The 21692-nt window shown below is 41.9% G+C and overlaps 1 protein-coding gene across 2 annotated transcripts in view; it reads right to left on the bottom strand.

Moving 5' to 3' along the window:
* Positions 1 to 3734, bottom strand: part of SHOC1 (shortage in chiasmata 1) — a 27644-nt gene extending 23910 nt beyond the window's left edge. For both annotated transcript variants that reach the window (XM_031557374.1, XM_031557376.1), the window contains exons 1-2: positions 3394 to 3734; positions 2955 to 3031 (exon numbers count right to left, since the gene is read on the bottom strand). In XM_031557374.1, coding sequence (XP_031413234.1) covers positions 2955 to 2999 — 45 coding nt within the window. In that variant the 5' untranslated portion in view covers positions 3000 to 3031; positions 3394 to 3734. The remainder of the gene's footprint in view (positions 1 to 2954; positions 3032 to 3393) is intronic.
* Positions 3735 to 21692: the final 17958 nt, after the last annotated feature.

Below are 21692 nucleotides of genomic sequence, written 5' to 3'. Positions count from 1 at the left end.
GGTTTCTTACTGCCCAGCTCTCCAGCCTGTCCAGGTCTCGCTGAATGGCAGCACAGCCTTCAGGCGTGTCAGCCAATCCTCCCAACTTCGTATCATCAGCAAACTTGCTGAGGGTGGCCGCTATCCCCTCATCAAGGTCATTGATGAAGATGTTGAACAAAACCGGACCCAGCACAGACCCCTGGGGGACACCACTGCTTACAGGTCTCCAGCCAGACTCTGCACCACCAACGATGACCCTCTGCGCTCTGCCAGTCAGCCAGTTCTCAACCCACCTCACTGTCCACTCGTCTATCCCACACTTCCTCAGCTTTGTTATAAGGATGTCGTGGGAGACAGTATCAAATGCCTTTCTAAAATCAAGGTAGATTACATCTACCGCTCTTCCCCCATCCACCCAGCATGTGACAGCATCATAGAAGGCCACCAAGTTGGTCGAGCACGACCTCCCCTTGGTGAACTCATGCTGACTAAATTCTTTTTCCTTTTTGGTTTAATCTTCTGTCAGATATTTAAAACTATCAGAATTGTTAATGACAGTTAATTTTAAGAAAAAGGAGACAAAAAAATTGCCATTATGCCATCTTCTTTAGAAAACCCTTGCAAAAATTGATAAGAGCCATATTGATGTAATAACAATTTTTTGTCTAAGGCAAAATACTATGTTTAGACAGGGATCTTCTCTACTAATCCTGATTATAACCTTTCTTGTCATTATAACAAGTTATAACAACCGTGACTGTGCTCTTGCAGTACTCTGAGTTTAAAAATAAATGGGCTGCAGAGTTCAGAAACTGCTGAACAAGTAAATGCAAGCAATAACATGCCAGGGATCGGAAGGACAATGTTAACACCAGTATGCAGTTTTGCAGCTAGTAGCTCAGTAGCCTAGAATTAAGCGTACTTTCAATCACTGATGTTTGTAAAGTGGAGCAAACGTGTCCTAGGGTTGTGCATACATATGGTGGCCTTTTAACAGGCAAGCTATACATTTTACAAAACATTTTAGACTGACTTGTTCTGAGTATAAAGGCTATAGTGAATTAGTTGAATTTATGAAGTCTGCTACAACATAACCTTTCTTGTCTTTCTCATATATATAAATGTTTTTTAAAAAGAGTATTAATGTTTAAATCATTTAGCCAATGAATATTTCCTACTATTTCTCAAGGAAGTTAGAGGTCTCTATAAATTTCTATTTTAAACAAAAGACATTATTTTTTTTTTACAGTCCTGTATGGCTTGCCTATATTGCCAGTTTATGATATACGAGAATACCAAACTTCTAAGATGACTCTGTAATCACACCTGCAATGCTCAGTAGCTTGAGGAACCTACCTGAAAGGCACCTTTCTTCAAGTATTTATTTAAACTGGGCAGTTGGAAGAACTATATCTGGGCTTTATAAAAAGAAAAGAACATCCAGAGAAGGATTCCTTACTGAGCTCAGCTAAACACTTGCAGGAATTAGAGTATAAGTCTCTCATCAAATTCCAGCATTTCCTACAACTGGAAGTATTAAGCAAGTGCATTCGATAAAACAAATCCCTGAAAAGTTCACTGAACTATTACATGCTCTCTAGCAGGATGGTAGAAACAAGAAACTGCAGTTTTAAGACAGTGTAACCTTCATACAGACAGATCCAGAATACCTTCACTTTTGTGACCACATCCACTAACTACTTCTGCTGATATTACAGAGCCAGCAGCCAGTCAGCAAGTTACCAAACACTAAACTTCTGCTTCTTTTCATTTATCCCACTATCAGGACTGCTTGACTCCTCAAAATTTAGGCAAGAAAAGGCACAAATCTAGTTATTTTCCTTTTCAAAATGGCCCTGTACATGTTTTGCCAACATACCTTATTTTTTTTATTCATAAATGCTACAGAATCATCTGAAGATCAAACTGAATAGAATTGCTGCTGGAAGGCTGAAATACAGATTGCATGCTGCTGGAATTACAACAGAAAAAGGTTTTCAGATGGTACATTCTAAGAAAGAAAGCACAAACAGAGATACTATGGAAAACACCTCCTGCACTATGAGGAAAGGGACATGAACAAGATGTTTCACAGTGTGGATTGTAGTTCCCCTGCAAATTTCTGTACAATCTTAGACTATCTCAGAGTTACATTTCTCCAGATATGTGCCAGGACTACTTGCGAGTGTATTTGCACTCCTCCTGAATCCTTGAAGGCAGCATGTCTCACTATCTCATTCTTCTACTTGTTCACTAGGAATATCCCCACTAGACAAAGCACCACCCTGCCAGAAAATTATTTAATATAGTTGTATCTTTTCTTTGAAAATGTGAATAAGTAAATCCTCAATTGGAAAAGACACTGCACCAAATGATAAGCAATGGATAACATGACACAGGTGTAGACAGGAAAGAAAGCGGAACTTTGTTAAGTTTTCCATGTTGTAACAGATCAACATCAATAAAGCCAGGAGATTCGTTGTAGACGACAAAAATATCTGCTTTGCAAAAATTTTAAATTTTAAATTTCATTCATAACAAAGAAATAACACTTCCCCATCGTTAGTAGGAATACAACGATTTGTAGTATTACCTAATGCATAATAAAGAAATCAGAAACTAAAACTAGTTCTTCAAAAAGGTAATTAATTGAATTGTATGCAATAGAAAGCACAGTACACACTCCAAAGGAAGCTCTGAGTAACAGGTTATGAAACACCTGTTTCACAATCATAAATGCAACAAACAATCAAAAAATAAATGCTCTTCTGTTTTGGTAAAATTGCACTTTAATTTTCTATAAAAAAAAGGTAATCAATAACCTTGTTGTTATACCAGCATCAGTGCAGTACAACAACCTCACACAAATATAATTTCTTAGAAATCAGTTCTCTACTTTTTAACATATACTGAATCTTTTAAATTACTGACATAGTTCGTTCAGAATAATAAGCGAAATAATAAAACTATACCTCATATAAATAGTCTGTTGAGTGATACTTTAAAGCTGCAAACATCTTTTTTGTTTTGTGATGTTTCCGACACTTGTCTAAAAGAAATTCAGAGAAAGGATAAGTTAAAAGTTTTTGTATAAAGGAGTTGAAAGCGCAGACTGAAATAAAGGCTAAACAAGAAAAATTTCTGAACTTCTTCTAACATATGCACTTTGAACTGAACTTTGTTTAGAAGTGTTTAGTATTCCTCCTTTGAAAGGATGTAACAAATGAACTAGAGACCACAGACATCTGATTACGCAAAAATGTCCTTTTCTCTCTTCTCCCTTTCCTCCCCTCTTCTGCCCCTTCCCTTTTCCCCTCCTCCTCCTCCTCTCCCCCTCCCTTCCCTCTGTGCCTCTTGCAGTTCACAGAAATCTTTCAATCCTTTTAAGTGAATGTAAGCAATCTGAGTTACCTCCCCTAAGCAATAATTCTCACAATTTAACAGATCTAATCGTTGAACTGATCGAACCGATTATTTCTCCTGGATTCTGATTCAAAAATTGTAGTTCAACTACTTAAGCCTAATCTTTCACTGACTAATGCATATATTAGGGCTTCTTTTTTTTTTTTTTTCCCACTCCTTCAGTTTTACAAGCAAAAAACAATTGTATGAGCTAGTTATAAGCAAGAGGTCCTGTTAGAACACCAAGTCTCTAAATTAATTAGGGACTCTGATGGAGTCAGGTGAGTAATGTACAAGACCGACGCTGCTCTGCCATCCAGCAGCTACCACAGACGGGGCCGCAGCGCATACCTCAGAAGTAACCCCAAGGCGGGAAGCGCGTCTGGCGCCTCTGATTGGCTGCCGCCGGCCCGCCGGCAGAGAGGCCCCGCCCCTCCCCCACCATTGGTCTCCACGCTGCGGCGGTGCCCCCATAGAGAGCTCTGACACGGCCCTGGTGGGACTGGGCGGTCAGGGAACCCCGGAATTGGATGCAGTACACCAGGTGGGGTATCACCTGAGAGCAGAATAGAGCAGAATCACCTCCCTTGACCTGCTGGTTACGCTTCTCTTGATGCATCCCAAGATTTGATTGGCTGCCTGGGCTGCAAGTGCATGTTGCCAGCTCATGTCTTTCATCAGCCAAGTCCTTCTCCTCAGGGCTGCTCTCAAGCCATTCTCCACGCAAGCTGTATCTGTGCTTGCGACTGCCCTGATCCAGGTGCAGGACCTGGCCCTTGGCCACGTTGAACTTCATGAGGATTAAGTGGGCATGGGCCCACTTCTTGGGCCTGTCCAGGTCCCTCTGGATAGCAACCCTTCCCTCTGGCATGTCAACTGCACCACTGAACTTGGTGTCATCTGCAAAATTTCTGAGCATGCACTCAGTCCCACTGTCCTTGTTGCCTACAAAGATGTTAAATACCATTGGCCCCAGAACTGATCCCGGCGGAGCACCACTTGCCATAACTTTCCTGTTCAAGCACTGGACAGACTGTCCAGAGGTGAAGCATTGCTGAATCTGGTGCTCACCAATGTGGAAGAGATGATTGAAGATAGGAAGATCGAAGACACTGTGGGCTGCAGCAGCCGTGCCCTGGTTGAGCTCATTATCTCAAGAAATGCAGGCTTGGCAAACAATGGAATCCGGATTCTGAACATCAGGAGAGCAAACTTCAAGTTGTAGAAGGAATTGTTGGGTGAGATCTCCAGGGAAGGAGTCTTAAGAGACAACTGAGTGAAACAAAGCTGGCTACTCTTTAAAGATGACCTTCTGAGTCTGAGCAGGAGCTCTCTGTCCTCCAGAATAAGAAAGCAGGCAGGGGATACAGGAAAACTGACGTGGCTTGGCAAGTACCTGCTGGTCAAACTGAGGGAAAAGAAGGGCAAGCACAGGCAGTGAAAAAAAGGACGTTTCTGTGACAGAATCATAGAATTGTAGGGGTTAGAAGGGACCTCAAGGGATTGAATCCAACCTCCCTGCTAAAGCAGGTGCCCTACAATAGATCACACATGTAGGTGTCCAGACAGGTCTTGAATATCTCCAGAGGAGACTCCACAACCTGTCTGCGCAATCTATTTCAGTTCTCAGTCATCCTCAGCATGAAAGTTCTTTTGCATATTGGTGCAGAGCTTCCTATGCTCTAGCTTATGGCCATTTCCCCCTGTGGTCCCCACAGACCACTAAAAAGAGGTTGACCATGTCCCTCTGTCTCCCATGCTTATGATACTTATAAACATTAATAAGATCCCCTTTCAGTCTTCTTTTGTCAAGTCTGAACAGGTGCAGATTGGTCAGCCTTTCCTCACTGGGGAGGTACTCCAGGCCCTTTATCATCTTTGTGGCCCTCTGCTGAACTCCTTCCAGGAGATCTTTGTCTTTTTTGTTCCAGCGAGCCTGGAACTGGACACAGTACAGTATCAGGTGTGGCTTGACCGGGACACAGTAGAGAGTGAGGATCACCTCCCTTGCTCTGCTGGCCACATTCCTTTTAGTGCACTTAAGGACTCCATTGGCCTTTTTGGCCACCAGGGCACACTGTTGGCTCATGGCCAACCCGCCATCCATCAGGACTGCCTGGTCCTTCTTTACAGAGCTCTTCTCCAGCAGGTCATCCCCCAGCCTGTACTGATACATGCGGTTATGCTTCCCCAGCTGCAAGACTCTACACTTGCTCTTGTTAAACCTCATCAAATTCCCCCCTGCCCAACTCTCCAGTCTGTCGAGATCTTGATGAATGGTAGCATAGCCTTCGTGCAGCCGCTCCTCCTGGTATAGCAGGTCCATAGGCCCACCAGCCCAGAAGAGAGAAGGAGAGGGGAGGGTATCAGCAGTTTATGGGCTGATTCAGCCCACTTCTGCAATTAATGGGGTGGGGGACCCATGTACCCACCCCCCGGGAAAGGAGAAAGGGGAGAAGGGGAAACGGTAGAGCGATGGGAGATGGGCCTATAAACAGAACAGTGGCAACGATCTGACGAGGAAAGTTAATTTACTAAGTATGATATCGAAATGCAAGAGCACCCAACATATAGTTGGAATTGAGGCTAATATATCAGATAAAGTGGGAGAGAGAAAGTATCTGAAACCGAAGCCCTTACTCTAAAATTGAAGGTGAGATGACTGGGGAGCACACATGCTGCCAGGCAGTGAGAAAATAAGAGAGTCCCATGACTTAGCAGGAACTTTATCTTCCCTTCTGAGCACAAAGTCCACTGGGGTATGTAGTTCTTCTCTTCTGAGAGCCAGGTATTCAGGAAATTGGCAGTCCATGGAACTGGAGTATTAACTCTTTAACTCCCAATGCTTTACATGATATTATGATGTGGAATACCAATAACAAAAATCATAAAACCATGGCACCAGCAAAACTTGCTGAGAGTGGACAGTATCCTTTCATCTGGGTCGCTGATGAAGATGCTGAACAAGACCAGAACCAGCACCAACCCCTGGGGAACACCACTAGTTACATGCCTCCAAACAGACTCTGTGCTGCTGATGAGCTCTGCCTGCCTGAGCTCTGCCAGTCTGCCAGTTCTCAATCCACTTCACCATCCACTCATCTATGCCACACTTCCTAAGTTTCATCACAAAGGGGGATAATGTGGGAGATGGTGTCAAATGCCTTGCTGAGTCAAGGTACACAACACCCACTGCCCTCCCCTCACCTACCCAGGCAGTGATGACATGGTTGAAGGCTACTTGGTTGGTCGAGCATGATTTCCCCTTAGCATGTTGACTATTGCTGATAACCTTCTCTTCCACTTGTTTGGAGATGGCACCTGGAAGAAGTTGTTCCATCACCTTTCCAGGGAAGGAGGTGAGGCTGACTGTCCCGTAGTTTCCTGGATCCTCTTTCTTGCCCTTTTTGAGTCCTGGAGTGACACCGGATTTGTATTCTTTGATTTTGGCTTGACACTCTCTGATCATCTCCTCCTCAACACTAGTGAAGCCTTCCATTCCCCAAACTCTCTCTTACCTCCAGGATCTGAGTTTCCCAAGGGACAGACATTGTAGTAAAGACTGAGCAAAGAAAGTATTCAGTATCTCTGTCTTCCCAGTATTCCCTGTTACCCGGGTTGTAATAAATAATAAAGCTTACATCTCTTGTGTTTCAGTGACGTTTTTTTGCAATACTGAGTTTTTAACAAGTGAGTCATAGTGATTCTGCTGTTTAATGAGTAGTTCTGAGGGTGCTTTATGGTTAGTATGTCTTCTAACTGAAAGAAAGAAGATCATTAAAAAGGTTTTATGCATGAAGTATATTATGAATGCATAATGAGATTGAAATACAACTAGAAGTAGAAGGTGGTGATTGCATCTAAGTGTTTTTATCCATTTCCTGCAGTAAAAGTTTTAGGATTCAACTTAAATTGGCTGAGGAAGACAAAAATAATACAATCTGCCAAGACCTGCACCTTCTGAAGGTCACTCAGAATGGCTTTTCATGAGCCTTCAACACATCTGAAGACTGCATTGCCTGAACTTGTTATTTTGTAGGCATGCTGTATTTCAACAACTCATTATTCAGCTGACAGTCCATTTCTCCTGATTTTACACTGAGCATATTTTATGCTTTTCCACAATTTCCTTTCTGACTTACAGATACGCAAGCACCCCTATGAGAGATCATTACATGGTAGCTACATTTCCACATGCATGTCTTACTTTTATTTTTAGTTTAGATTTATTTGCAGTTAGGTTAAAAGATGAACATAAGACAAGGAATGACATGTCCTTCTTCCAGAATGCGTACTGCACAATCCATCTATGTGCAAAACCAAACCAGTTTATTCTCTTCTAGGATATGTTATTGTGTGTCTATGTATTAGTCTGTATGTTTATGTCATTCTCCTTTCAAGAACAGGGAGGAGAGGCATGAATAGGTTGGTCTAAGTGCTGGATCATTTGATTTTAAAGATAGCAAGGAAAATTCCATGCAACATAGAGGCTCAAAAATGCTTCATTTTAACTGAGGAATCAATTAAGTGGATGGTCTGGTTTGTACAAGGTTATACCATCATTTCCCTAATGAAGAAGCGTTTTTTTGGCTCTGAAAAATCACTGTTTTAACTCATTGTCCAAACAAAAAAGAACAGCAATTTTTAAGCATCACTTTGCCTTATACCAAGAGAAATGTAGTTATTTTTGAGTTGTGATTCACTGAGGAAATTGGAAGAGTTTAGCTGGTAAACAAGAACTATGGAGCCTTTGGATTTTTAGTGGCACAGCTGCAGGGATTATATAAAGTACCTCTAAAGCTGATACCTCAATATGAAGAAATGCAGCTTAGTAAGATAATATTTATCCCACAGGTAATCATATTCTCTATTTTAAAATTTGTCATGGTTTGTTAAATTGGCATTTGTTTTGCAGCACTGCTCATGAGTGCAGTAGTATTTCAGTGTGTGCTTTTTAATTGGTACTTTGATTCAGATAATATCAATATCGATCTTATCATACACTTAATCATTTTAGTCACAAAGACACTGCCTCTTGTCATAACATCTCACCGAAAAGCCACATTTCTCCATAATGATGGTAATAATCTTCTCATGAAGATTAAAATTCCTGCTGATTGGCAAGAAGTCGTGTTACATTGGCAAAAAGCTTCATGAGTGAGAGAAAGACAAAATTGCTTTTATCTGCAGATGGTAAATGGAGAAAAATGTTAGCATCTTGATTAACCAGGACATGAAGTCGACATCTGTTTAAGGAGCATGAAAAATAAAGTAAGTTGGTCATTTCCATTCATCAGCAGTGTGTGTAGAGAAATACACATCCAAGTAAAGTAAATTCTGCAGTATTTGCTGAAGAGGTTTTGTGAACAGCTGCTGTGAACATATTCATGTTCCACTAGGGGTTGTTGTTGTCACATATCTTGGTAAACAGTTTCCACTTGCAAGTAGGCATGCCAATCTCTCAGGGAGTGAAACAGAAGAGTATTAGTTCTCTAGCTGTCTGTAATGCTAAGAATCTTTCCAGGAACCTAAGGGATCAGCTCTCCTGTGAGAATAAGGGAATCTTTAAAGGAGAAATGGCTTTGGTGATATATCCTGAAATAAAAATAGAATGGTTTCTTACAGTTTTGATGCATTTTTTTTTTTTTGCTTTTCCTTTAATTTGCTTCCAAATGAATAAGAAATGGAAGTCAGAGGCACCAAATATTTCATGAATACTGAAAATTAGTATTGTCTTTGAAAACTGTTGGTAGCATATATGGTATTTTTCATAACACTAAAGTTGGTTTTGCAAGCATTGTTGGGGAGAAAGTATCAGATGATGCTTTTAAGCAATTTTTTGGGGGGAGGGGGGTAGAAAAAATATTTCAATTACGGATGTCTCAACTAAGCAGTAAAAGAAGTTCAAATAACTGAATACTGCCATTCTCATATTAACAATAGTTTCTGAAGCACATTTGTAAACCCTGCCTTGTAGTGGACAAAGCAGATGTCGATATGGCAGTAGAAGTTGACTCCAATCCTGAGCCAGCAGCATGAAGGAGGTCACCCACTGGAAAGTGCGTAATCCTCTGAACACGTGCTAAGGCTGGACATCCCCAGAGACACAAAATCTTGAGCAAGGTGGAAGAAATGGTGTTGTTTCACTGATTTCTTCAAAACTGGAGTTTCACTATGGTTCATTTTAGAGATGGGACTAGGGCATTCTGTGGCATGGTAATGAAGAGTTACGCCGCAGTTAAGCTTGCCGTGGAACCTTGGTGCCAACACAGCATGCTTCCTCAGAAAATGTTTCTGCAGGCACAGATGTGTTTCCAGAGAACACTACAAAAGGAACAGCTGGATTTGCTTGCAATTCTCAGTGAAATCATGTGGAAGGAATAAATGGAAGGTTTGAAATTTGCGGCTAAGGATGGCCATTCATTAAATGCTGGAGCTCTCTCTTTAATCTAACTAATGAAACATAGAAGATGTTATCAACAGCTTTAGCGGTGCCTCTCCCAAAGTTCAAAGACTACCTTAGGAACATACATTTTTGGGCATTGACTGGAATACATACTCTTAGAATCTGTACCCCCAGAGAGTTCTGTTATTTATCTCTATTGGAGGCCTGCAAGTCCTTAAAGTCTGGGCTTACTGCCAACGTTCTGGGAACTTTCTAAACTCTTTTGAGTGCTGTGCCAGTATTTTGTTGTTGTTGTTGTTGTTTGTTTTGGCACCATGCCAACTTGTTTTTGTAAAGAAACATAGTGTTTGCTTTCTCATGTAAAACTGTTCTTCAAGGGACTACATTTCATCGTGTTCCTCCTTTTAATATTTAGAACGTAGTGGACTTCTTTAAGTCTGCCATTCTGCTCTACGGAGCTATATGTGTATATAATAAATTAAATACACTTGCCGCGGATAACGTCCTAATCAGGTTGTTCTCAAGCGGGCAAGCATGACAGTTACTCAATATGAGTGATCAAGCTTCACTTTATTGTTGCACACACAGAGTTTATATATGATTCTAATACACGTGTGTTCACCTACTATTGGAGCACAAGGTGGGTGTCTAGATGGGCTGCCTATCTTCAACCAATGCTCAGCCAGCATTCACACTTGCCACTGAGCTCATCCGCTTGTCGGCCTCCCACATATCCACAGAGCACAGCTGTGGATGTAGGCCTGCTGTTTATGGCCTGCTGTTTACAGGCTGCCCAAGGATGTTGTGCCTCCTATCTTAACTCCTAATGCTTTCTCATGAGAATGCACCCTGTGCTGCTGCACTAGTTATGCTCATACACAGCCTCATGTCCGCCCTGCTCTCGCAGCCATTCCCCAACACACTGATGGAGATATCTATCTGTTGTCTGCATGCAGTGTGGCATGAATTGGGCGTTGAAAGTTACATCTCAGAGAGAGTTGCTAATTATACAGAACATGTGATCTTTTAACAGGCTTGCAGTCTCTCCCCTGAATCCCTTGTGCATTTTTGAAATGCTCATCCAGTGATCATGTTGAGAATCTCCCTGAGATCAACCACCAAGCTGAACTTCTCCATGAAGGTGGTTGCTCCAGTTGCTGCGGGACATGGCAAAAGCCATAAGGACCCTGATCTGACTCACAGAACAATAAAGGTAACAGTTAGAGGGGCCCTGCCCCCAGCCAAGGTGTGGAAAAGGATAATAGAGTGTATTGGACTGTGCAAATTTGATGGCCTGGCACATCAGAACCACAGAAATATGAGACAGTGGTGAACATAGGTGCACAGTGCACTCCAATGCCCTGAAGTCACAAAGGGACAAAATCAGTTTATATTTCTGGGGTGGCTGGGGGTTCCCAAGAGTTGACTCTGTTGGAGGCCAAAATAAGCCTCACTGGTAAAGACTGGCAAAAGCACCTTATTGTGACTGGCCCAGGGGCTCCATGGAGACATTAAGCATTAATCAACAGACAACATTAAGCAGCTGTCTGTTTTGCCTGGCCTGTCAGAAGATCCGTCTGAGTGGAAGAACAGCAAGTACAAAAACGGTGCACAGATGGCAATACCGCACCAACAGGAATTCCTTGCTCCCCATTCACAAGTTAATTTGTCAACTAGAGAGTCAGGGAGTCATAAGCAAAACTCACTCACCTTTTAACAGCCCCATATGGCCAGTGCATAAAGCCAATGGAGAATAGAGGCTGACGGTGGACTAACGTGGCCTGAATGAAGTCACACCCACACTCAGTGCTGCTGTGCCGGACATGTTAGAGCTCCAATGTGAACTGGAGTCAAAAGCAGACAAGTGGTGTGCCACAACTCACATTGCTAATGCCTTTTCTTCATTCCTTTGGCCACAAAATGTAGGCTTTCACTTGGAGTGGCATTCAGTACACCTGGAATCATTTGCCCCAGGGATAGAAACACAGCCCTAGAATTTGCTGTGAGTTGATCCAAACTGCACTGGAACATTGCATTGCTTCCAAGCACCTGCAGTACCTTGCTAATATTATGATGTGGGGCAATACAGCAGAGGAAGTTTTCAAGAAAAGAGAGAGAATAATCCAGATCCTTCTGTAAGCTGCTTTCACTATTAAGTGGAGCAAAATGAAAGGACCTGCACAGGAAATAAAGATCCTAGGTGTAAAATGGCAAGATGGGCATTGTCACATTCCAGTGGATGTGATTAACAAAATTACTGCTGTGTCTCCACCCCCTAGTGTCCCGGTTCTGGACCAGTTCATCCTGGATCTGTGATGACCAGTGGGTGGGGGGACCCAGAGTCCCACACCCTGGTAAAAGGGGAAGGGGTTTAGGGAAAAAGGTAGGGAGGTGGGCCTAGAAACAAAATAGTGGCAAAGAGCTAAGGGAGAAAACTAATTTCCAAAAATGATAGCGGAATGCAAGAAAACACAATGTAATACGATATAATTGGAATTGAAGCTAATAAATAAAATGAGAGTCTCCAAAACCCAAAGGCCTTACTCTGATTCTGAAGGTGAGATGGCCAGGGAGCATACACTGCAAAGATGAACAGAAAAAAGAACTGTCTCATGACTCCCAAGTTAAATCTTTCCCCTCTGAATGGAAAATGGAAAAAGAACAAGTGAAGTCTTCTGGGAGGTGTAGTTCTTTTCTTCTGAAACACGTACCCAGAACTATCAACAATCCATGGGACTGCAGCATTAACTCTTTAACTCCTAGTGTGCTGCATGATGTTATGATGTGGAATATCGATAACAAAAATTATAAAACCATGACAACTAGTAAGAAAGAGATACAGTCTTTTCTGAACGTAGTGGATTTTTGGAGAATGCATATTCTGAACTATAGCCTCATTGTAAGCCCTCTTCATTGGGTGATGCAGAAGAAGAATAATTTTATGTGGAGCCCTGAGCAGCAGCAGGCTTTTGAACAAATTAAACAGGAGATGGCCTGTGCCGAGGCCCTGGAGTCAGTACGTATGGGACATAATGTAAAAAGCATCCTCCAGACTGCTGCTGGAGAGAAGCTCTTTCCCACTTGGAGTCTATGGCAAAGAGCCTCAGGAGAAATCTGAGGCCAACCCCCAGGATTCTGGAGTTGAGCATACAAAGGTCCAAAGGGTGCTACACTCCAGTTGAAAAGGAGATCTTAGCTGTGTATGAGGGGGTTTGGGCTTCCGAAGTAATTGGTACTGAAAAGCAGCTCCTTCTGGTACCTCGACTGCTGGTGCTCAACTGTATGTTTAAGGGAAAGGTTCCCTCCACCCGTCATGCCACTGATGTCACTTGGAGTAAGTGATTCTGTTGATTACTCAGCAAACTTGGATGGGAAACCTCAGCCATCCAGGAATGTTAGAAGTAATCATGGGCTGGCCTGAAGCTAAAAAGTTTGGAACAGAGAGGGTGATGGCAAAACTATAAATATGGAAAGATATGGCAGGTTTTTTATATCACCTTGACAAAAACCTGCAATGGTAGGTGTTATGTACTTAGCAAGATAGAGGAAACCACCGGGTGGCTGGAAACATACACAGTACCCCATGCTACCGAAACACCATATTAGGTCTCAAGATACAAGTCCTGTAGTGACATAGCACTCCAGGGAGAGTTGAGTCAGATAATGGGACTCATTTCAAAAATTCTCTTGTAAATACTTAGGCCAAAGGTCATGACATTGAGTGGATTTATCATATCCCCTATCATGCAGCAGCTTCTGGTACAATCAAATGATACAATGGACTGTTAAAAACTGTTTTGAAAGCAATGGGTGGTGGAACGTTTGAGCACTGAGAGAAGCGTTTGGCAGAAGCCACCTTGTTGGTCAATACCCAGGATCTATCAGTTGAGATTCACCTAACCTGGTCTAACTCCCTACATATTGTAGAGGGAGATAAGGTCCCTGTGGTACATGTAAAAAGCAAGCTGAAAAAAGCAGTTTGGGTCTTCGTGGCTTCAGGCAAGGGCAGATCTCTGTGGAATTATTTTTGCTCAGGGACATGGGTTCACTTGATAGGTAATGCAGAAAAATGGGAATGTTCAATGTGTACAACAAGGAAATCTGTGGCAAGCTGTTGGAGTCAGCTGAACTTTTAAGGTCCCTTCCAACCCAAGTCTTTCCATGGTTCTTCAGTAACCAACTCTCCTGTGGTATCCTTGTCAGGACATATGCACTAGAGCCTGTAGTAGTCATGGCTGACACGCTTGTGATCCTGTTGAGTCTGCAGGTATGTACAAATCTCCCCTAACCCATCAAGAACTTATTTTAAATTTTTGTCTCATTTGCACAACTCCTCCAATCTAATGTTGTGTTGTGGATTCTAGGAAAAATGTAAACAATGTGCATCATTCCATATTTACAAAGTTTTCCTTATTTTCTTCCATGCTCACAGACCGCTATGTGATTGACTATGAAGCTTACTTGAAATAATAGAAAGAAAAATTCATAACTTTTTGTTTATGATCTGTGGACTACTCATCTGCATTCCATTTTCATCCAGCATGGCTTGAGCTTCCATGACTCTAGACAATTATTTGTTAATCTTCCTCTTCTGTCCTTTTTGTAGGTCTGACAGAAAACAACTTTTCAGTCAGAGTCCTAGTCAGTCTGAGGTTTTCCATGCTAAGATAGCAATCCTCTCTATGTATTAGTTTGTCAATCTGTAGCATAGTAAGGGATAGCCTAACTGTGGTACCCTTCATTCTGAATCATCTTAATCATTTTTGCATTTTCAGCAGCTTAAACAAAAATTATAGTGGTGTTCATCCATCTTTACTTAGAAGGGAATTAGACTCATTATTTAATTTCTGGTATTTAGAATCAGGCTCCCTATATACTCAGTGATAGAGCTCTATACTTCAGTGCTCCAAATCATCTTGGGGAAGAGTACCACTCTTCCTTTCAGCTGCCATAGCTATCTCCTAGATATGTGCGAAGTACAAAGAGGGGTGGTGCAGGGCTGATACTCCTGGCACTGGTGAGTTAACTTTCCGTCTTAGAAACACCATTCTGCAGTGAGCATCTACCATCAGAAGCATTGTTCAAATGCATGTCTGCCTGGTTGTACTGCCTTGCTCATGTCATGCTGCTATTCGTGTCTTCACCGTCTTCAAAGCAGCCTCCGAAGGTTTTACCAGGCTACAGTTGATACAGAGAAATGACGAAGTATTATGCTCCAGGAAAAGCTGCAGTTCTCACTCCTGACTGTTGGAATATCTGTCCTCAATTCTTGATTATGCAGAGCATCTCCATGTCTGGCTTGTTGTTGGGAAACACCTTCTGTTTCCTACATTTGCTGACTGCTGGGAATGATTGCAACTTTCCAGGAGTACATTTTGTCACTGAAGTGAGAGGTTTGTCTTTATACTGTGCATCCAAAGTTATGGAAAGTGATACATTAATGAAATTTCTCCATAAAAGAAAGGCAACAGTTGAGCTAGTTCTGATAAGCCAGCTTTAATTCTGACCTAAGTGCTGCTGCAGTTTTTATTCTCTTGACTTCAGTGGATGTTTGTAAAGAGCTTGAGTACTGCCTCTTCCAGATGTTTCTGTGATTTCATGAAATTGCTGTACCGTCTTGGGCAGCCAGTCTCAACTGTCTTGGGAGTTAGGTATGGAGAAGTTAAATGCTTCAGCACTGGCTGCAATATTAATTAATGACGTAGCCAAGTTTTTCATGAATAGAAAAATAAGTTTTGAGAAATGCAGCTGAAAAGATCAGTTGTAATTTAATATAATTGGTGATGTATTTATTATATTTCTTTTGATGAACGAAATAAATGAAGTCCCTCAGAAAGCAATTTCAGTATTTGCTTTAGATAGACAAGGGTAGAAAATAGGATGCTAAGGCAAAACTCTGAGATGCATTAAGTTGCCAAATATTGGATACTAATGTAGAAGTCTTAGTAGAAGTCTTTTTGTTTGGTATATGTATGATCTTTTCTGTTTCTGAGGATGATGTATGGAGACCTTTTTTACATTTTAACACACAGAATAAGGACTAACATTTTGTAATAAAGAAACAGTGTTAGGATTTGAATCTCTTAAGTATTTAAACTAGCTGATGTTTAGTATTTTGTCACATATCACTTCAGATATACATGGAAAGGTACATTCACCAGGACAGAAAACTATAACAGAGATAAGGAGATGCTAACAGCCGTGGAAAGCATCCTACCTCAAAAGCTGAAATTCTTGTAAGTCTCCTGAACAGAGGTCCTGTAATCTTCTCTAAATGGCTTTGACAGTATGGATGTAAATAGAATAGGAGTAATTTTGCTCAGGAACCAAAAGAAGAGAAACATGATTGTATGTACACGGTACCTGAACTTAATGGGCTTTTGTAAGTATGGCTGAGCAGTTTCCCTTGATAGATGGACTTGTCAGATGATTTTGACAATTCCTTGGGATACTTTCTTAACAGTTAAGCTCAACATCTGAGAAGAGCAGAAATAAAGCCAGCTGCTTGACGCTCTGCAGTGTTTTGGGTTTCATGGGTTGTGTCTTCATCTAGATCAGAAAATCAGAAAGCCATACAACTGCCAGTTTTTCAACAGCACTGTAGTTCAGGTATCATCTCAGAATTTTTCTCTGTGGTTAGAAATGGCTTTAAAATCAGTGAGCAGAGTGACTAGTTTGAACCTTGAATGACCCTATCTCTACTGGGAAGATTGCATGCTGTTGTCTGTCAAGATCTTCAGACAATAACTGGAAAAAAAAACAAAACACAGAGGAGCGGTCTTTCCCTCTGCCAAATGAGTCAGAAGTCCCCTGTGGTCATTAGGAAGAAGGGCATTGAACAAATAGAGCAAAACCAAAAGAAATGAAGGAAGCAGTTGGCTCAGGAGAATGCAATGTCCTGAAAATAATCCCAAAGAAAAAAGTGACCAAAATTTTGGAAACACTGATGTTCTTGAGAAACAAAAGTAGAAGGAGGTGGGGTGTGAGCTCTGAATTTTGGATGAATATTGTGTTCATCCATCCAGAAGGAGGGCCTTCTTTCAACTGCATGAGTGCATTCATAAATATCCATCTGGTTGGAAAAGATATTCAAGAGATTCTTTTGTGGTCAGTGGAGGCCTAGAACCTGAAACCTGAGATCATATATTTCTGGAGAGTGAAAAACAACCCGGAGAAATCACTTGCATGTGGGATAACTGTCTCACTCCATAGAACAACGAGCAGCATACCAGAGGTTGACATCATCTTCTCAGAGGGACTAATAGCTGGTCATGAATTCCCTTTTTATAGGCTTAGATGTACACTGAACTATTCCAGAATGATGAGGTGTTGGCAGCCTCTCTTAAACTCTGTAATCCAAAACAAAGGCAGTTTTTTGTGAGGACTATAGCTTCACATATCAGGTAGTATGCTAAGGGATGTTTGGAATGTACTCTAGAAATGCATTGTTTGGTATGTGGAAGGTCCTTAAAGAGTAACCCCTGCAAAATATGTAAAAATGTATTTAAAGGAGTTGTAGTAAGCCATGTAAGCTGTAGTAAGCTATGCAATTGAATGTTTCAAGTTTTTACAGCAGCTGAGTGATTCATAGGAGAGTTCTGTTACTCTAGCTAGATATGAGCATTAATATATGGATTGGGATCAGAACTTAGTTGAGCTTGGGAGATGTTCATCTGCTTTAGGACTGTGCTGGTGCTATTTCTACTGCACCTTTCTAATTGCCTCACCAATAGCAGCTATTAATGAAGTGCTGTGATCAGGAGGCCTCATGTACAGTAATGATGGCAGACTATTCCTCTTTCATTCACCTTTCATTAGGTGCTTCCACATCAGCTAGGCATGATGTGCATATTTCCTCCTCAGAAGCTGGGAATGTAGATCAGTGCTGGGGGAAGTGTGAGACAGGGCTGAATGTCATAGTGCTTATTATCTTGCATCTCATGTTTTGAAATACCTATGAGTCTGTGGGTATTTTACTCTAACTTTCTTCAGACTTTTGTTAATCATCTCTTTGGTTCCTCATTACACACTTGATGGAGCACAGAGAGAGGCTTTGTTTTGGGCTGACATTACGGTGCTGTAAAAGAATAACTTCTGGATAGCTGCCCTTAACTGTTTACTGACATACAGTATTGCTGAAGTTATAAACATGAAGTAAAACATTTTCCGTATTGTGATCATTAATAAATCTTATTAGCTGCCAGTGACTTCAATTGATGTTGGTCTGTAAAATCTGAAGAAGGGTTCGATCAGTCTAAGAAAAAAAAGGCATTAACACACAGGAAATAGATTCTCTCAGTGCCTCATAGAAGAACAGACTGATGTGAGGAAAAAGGCAGGCTCGTTCCTCTGATGAGTGTATTACTGTTGGCATCTATGAGCTTTTATTCACACACAGCACCTAAATGTAGTGTGAGGAACTGGCAGTTTTGAGGTAGCATTTGGACAAGAGCCAGAGATAAAACTGAAAACTGCAGTGTGTTTTATTTCATCTTTTAAGTGCTGTTTTTTCACCTTTGATGCCAGTCCTTAACACTGCCTCCAAGCCTGACTTTGAGTTAATTATTTCATGTGTAAGTACTTTCAGGATCATGGATCAAAAGTGTAATAATCATTGCAAAATGTTATTAAGTCAGGTTTCTGCTTGTGTTAGGTGATTTTGTATGCTGAAACCTTCAGTGGGTATTTGTTTGTGATTCTGTGCTGAAACTTTCCCTTCCTACCTTGGCTGCAGTGCATAAGGCAGATTTTTAATGCTGCAGAAATTAATGAAAGTAACATTCCCTGGCTTCCAATTGAAATATTATGTTTAGTAACTGAAGACAGGGCAAAGGTGGTTTGTATCAATTTGTAGGCTTATCAACATGTTTGGAACAATTTATATACAGAATCCATACCAGCGGTCTGTAATTGTTCCGCATCTGTGACAGATGAAAGAAATGGCAGCTGAGAAGACTGTAGCACTAGCAAAAATATGATAATATTTGTGTAGAAGGTACTAAAGAGACAATGGGAATCCCTAGATGAACAGGTTTAGGGACCACTAGGACATTCCTTCTCAGTGAAATCAGAATACTGTTTGTCATATCAGGACCCATGGCCGGGAGAGGGTTGTGCAGTTTGCCAGGAGCGTCCCCAGTACCGCTGCTGTGGGTTTATAGTGACAAGAAGCATTTGCTTCTGCTTCACAGGGATGTTTTGGCAATATGAGTTTGTTTATACTCCATGTGTCAGCTCAGCTCACCTTAATGGAGAGCTGTCAATTTGAGATGAATTTCTAGACAATTGTGTTTCAAGTGTTCCATCATGTTCTCGTGTTTCTCCTCCACTGCATCTGTGTGAGTTGCACTAAGCACTTCTACTGCAAGACATTGCTGTACTCTCATCTGAGCACTTGGGTCAGCTTTTAGGTGACAGAGAGCCACCAGGAGAGAGCAGCTTCAGTTAGTATGCTCCATTAGTAACACCCATGGAAAACCCTAAATCCTGCACTGGACATACTTAGTCCATAAAGACTTATACTATGACTTTTTGTCCCCAGGAAGATATAAGAAGCCAAACACACAAAGGAGTAAGTTTAAAAATCAAACACCTTCTCCCTAATCTTAAGATCACAAAACTGTCAGGCCTGCTGGGCCATCACTCCATGCCTTTCATTCCCTATCATCCATTTCCTTGCATTGTTGTGTCATGTTTAAGTTCCCTATAATGGTATGCAAGAACAGTATATTATAAAATTAGCAAATTATTTGAATGATAAAGCATTTACACTGCACAATTTACAATGTAGAGGCATAGGAATGATACAGTTGTGCAATAAGTGCTTTGCATAACACAGGTTACAGTACACTTTCAGAATATAATTGCATGGTTCATGAGTGCTATCAGGAGCACAGAGGCATTCCTACAAGGCTCTTTGCCACGTCTGTTTTCTGCAATGTTGTTACATCATGTCATGCTTATAATGTCATACTCACAGGATCTGTCAGAAGTTTCCAGTATCAGAACACATAGTTAACCGATATGACACTGGCTGTTGTATGACTTTGGCAAATTAAGGGCAGGTTTTTATGATATGTGCTGTGTGACCTAAGAAACCCAGCTGAAGATTCTGTCTAGTTAACACTGTGTGTCATCTGCTGAGCCATCTGGTGATGATAAGAACATAAATCTACTATTAGGAAGAACTCTTGAATAGCAAAAGCAAATAATTAACAGAATCACAGAACACAGTGGAAGGAACCTGAAGAAATCAAGTCCAAATCCCTGTTATAGCAGGTTCCTACAATAGGTTGCAGAGGTAGGCATCCAGGCTGGCCTTCAGTTCTCCATAGGAGTAGGCTCCGTAACCTCACTGGGCAATCTGTTCCAGTGCTCTGTCACCCCTACTGTAAAAAAGATCTTCTGCATGTTAGTATGGAACTTCCTATGTTCAAGTTTTGGCCCGTTGCTCCTTGTGCTATCATTGCACACCACTGAGAAGAGTCTGGCCTCGACCTCATCCATTTGCGTCCCTCCCTTTTGATATTTACGAACATCTATCAGATCCCTTTTCAGTCTTCTTTTCCCCAAGCTGAACAGACCCAGGTTACTCAGTCTTTCTTCATAAGGGAAATGCTCCAGGCCCTTAATCACTTTTGTGGCCCTCTGCTGGACTCCTGGGAGATCCCTGTCTTCTTTGTACTGGGGAGCCCAGCACTGGACACAGTATTCTAAATGTGGACTCATCAGGGCAGAGTAGAGGGGGAAGATCACCTCTCATGCTCTGCTGGCCGTGCTCTTTTTAATGTATTCCATGATGCCATTGGCCTTCTTGGTCACAAGGGCGCACTGCTGTTTCATGGCCAATCTGTTGTCCACCAGAACACCCAGCTCCTTCACAGAGCTTTTCTCCAGCACATCATCCCCCAACCTGTATTGATATATGCGGTTATTCCTCCCCAGGTGCAAGACTTGCTCTTGTTAAGTCTCATCAGATTCCTCCTTGCCCAAATCTCCGGTCTGTCCAGATCTTGTTGAATGGTAGCACAGCCTCATGTTTGTCAGCTACTCCTCCTGGCTTTGTATCATCAAAACTTGCTGAGGGTGGACTGTAATCCGGGTCGCTGATGAAGATGTTGAACAAGACCAGAACCAGCACCAACCCCTGGGGAACACCACTAGTTACATGCCTCCAAACAGACTCTGTGCTGCTGATGAGCTCTGCCTGCCTGAGCTCTGCCAGTCTGCCAGTTCTCAATCCACTTCACCATCCACTCATCTATGCCACACTTCCTAAGTTTCATCACAAAGGGGGATAATGTGGGAGATGGTGTCAAATGCCTTGCTGAGTCAAGGTACACAACACTCACTGCCCTCCCCTCACCTACCCAGGCAGTGATGACATGGTTGAAGGCTACTTGGTTGGTCGAGCATGATTTCCCCTTAGCATGTTGACTATTGCTGATAACCTTCTCTTCCACTTGCTTGGAGATGGCACCTGGAAGAAGTTGTTCCATCACCTTTCCAGGGAAGGAGGTGAGGCTGACTGTCCCGTAGTTTCCTGGATCCTCTTTCTTGCCCTTTTTGAGTCCTGGAGTGACATTGACTATTCTCCAGTCTTCAGGCATCTGTCCTGTTTGCCAAGACCTTTCAAATATGACAGAGAGCTGATCACCAGTCATCTCTGCCAGTTCTCTCAGCACACATGGGTGCATCCCATACAGACCCATGGATTCGTGTGCAATGATTTTGTCTAGATGCTCTCTGACCAGATCCACCTTAACTAAAGGGAAGTCTTCCTTTCCCCAGACTCCCTCTTACTTCCACGATGTGGGATTCCTATGGGCTAGTCTTTGTAGTAGAGACTGAAGCAAAAAAGACATTCAGTATCTCCATCTTCTTAGAGTCCCGTTACCAAGGC

The sequence above is a fragment of the Meleagris gallopavo genome, chromosome Z (genome assembly GCF_000146605.3).
Source record: "Meleagris gallopavo isolate NT-WF06-2002-E0010 breed Aviagen turkey brand Nicholas breeding stock chromosome Z, Turkey_5.1, whole genome shotgun sequence".
Taxonomy (NCBI): domain Eukaryota; kingdom Metazoa; phylum Chordata; class Aves; order Galliformes; family Phasianidae; genus Meleagris; species Meleagris gallopavo.
Note: the sequence above shows the minus strand (reverse complement) of the source record. Positions and strands in the feature narration are given on the sequence as shown.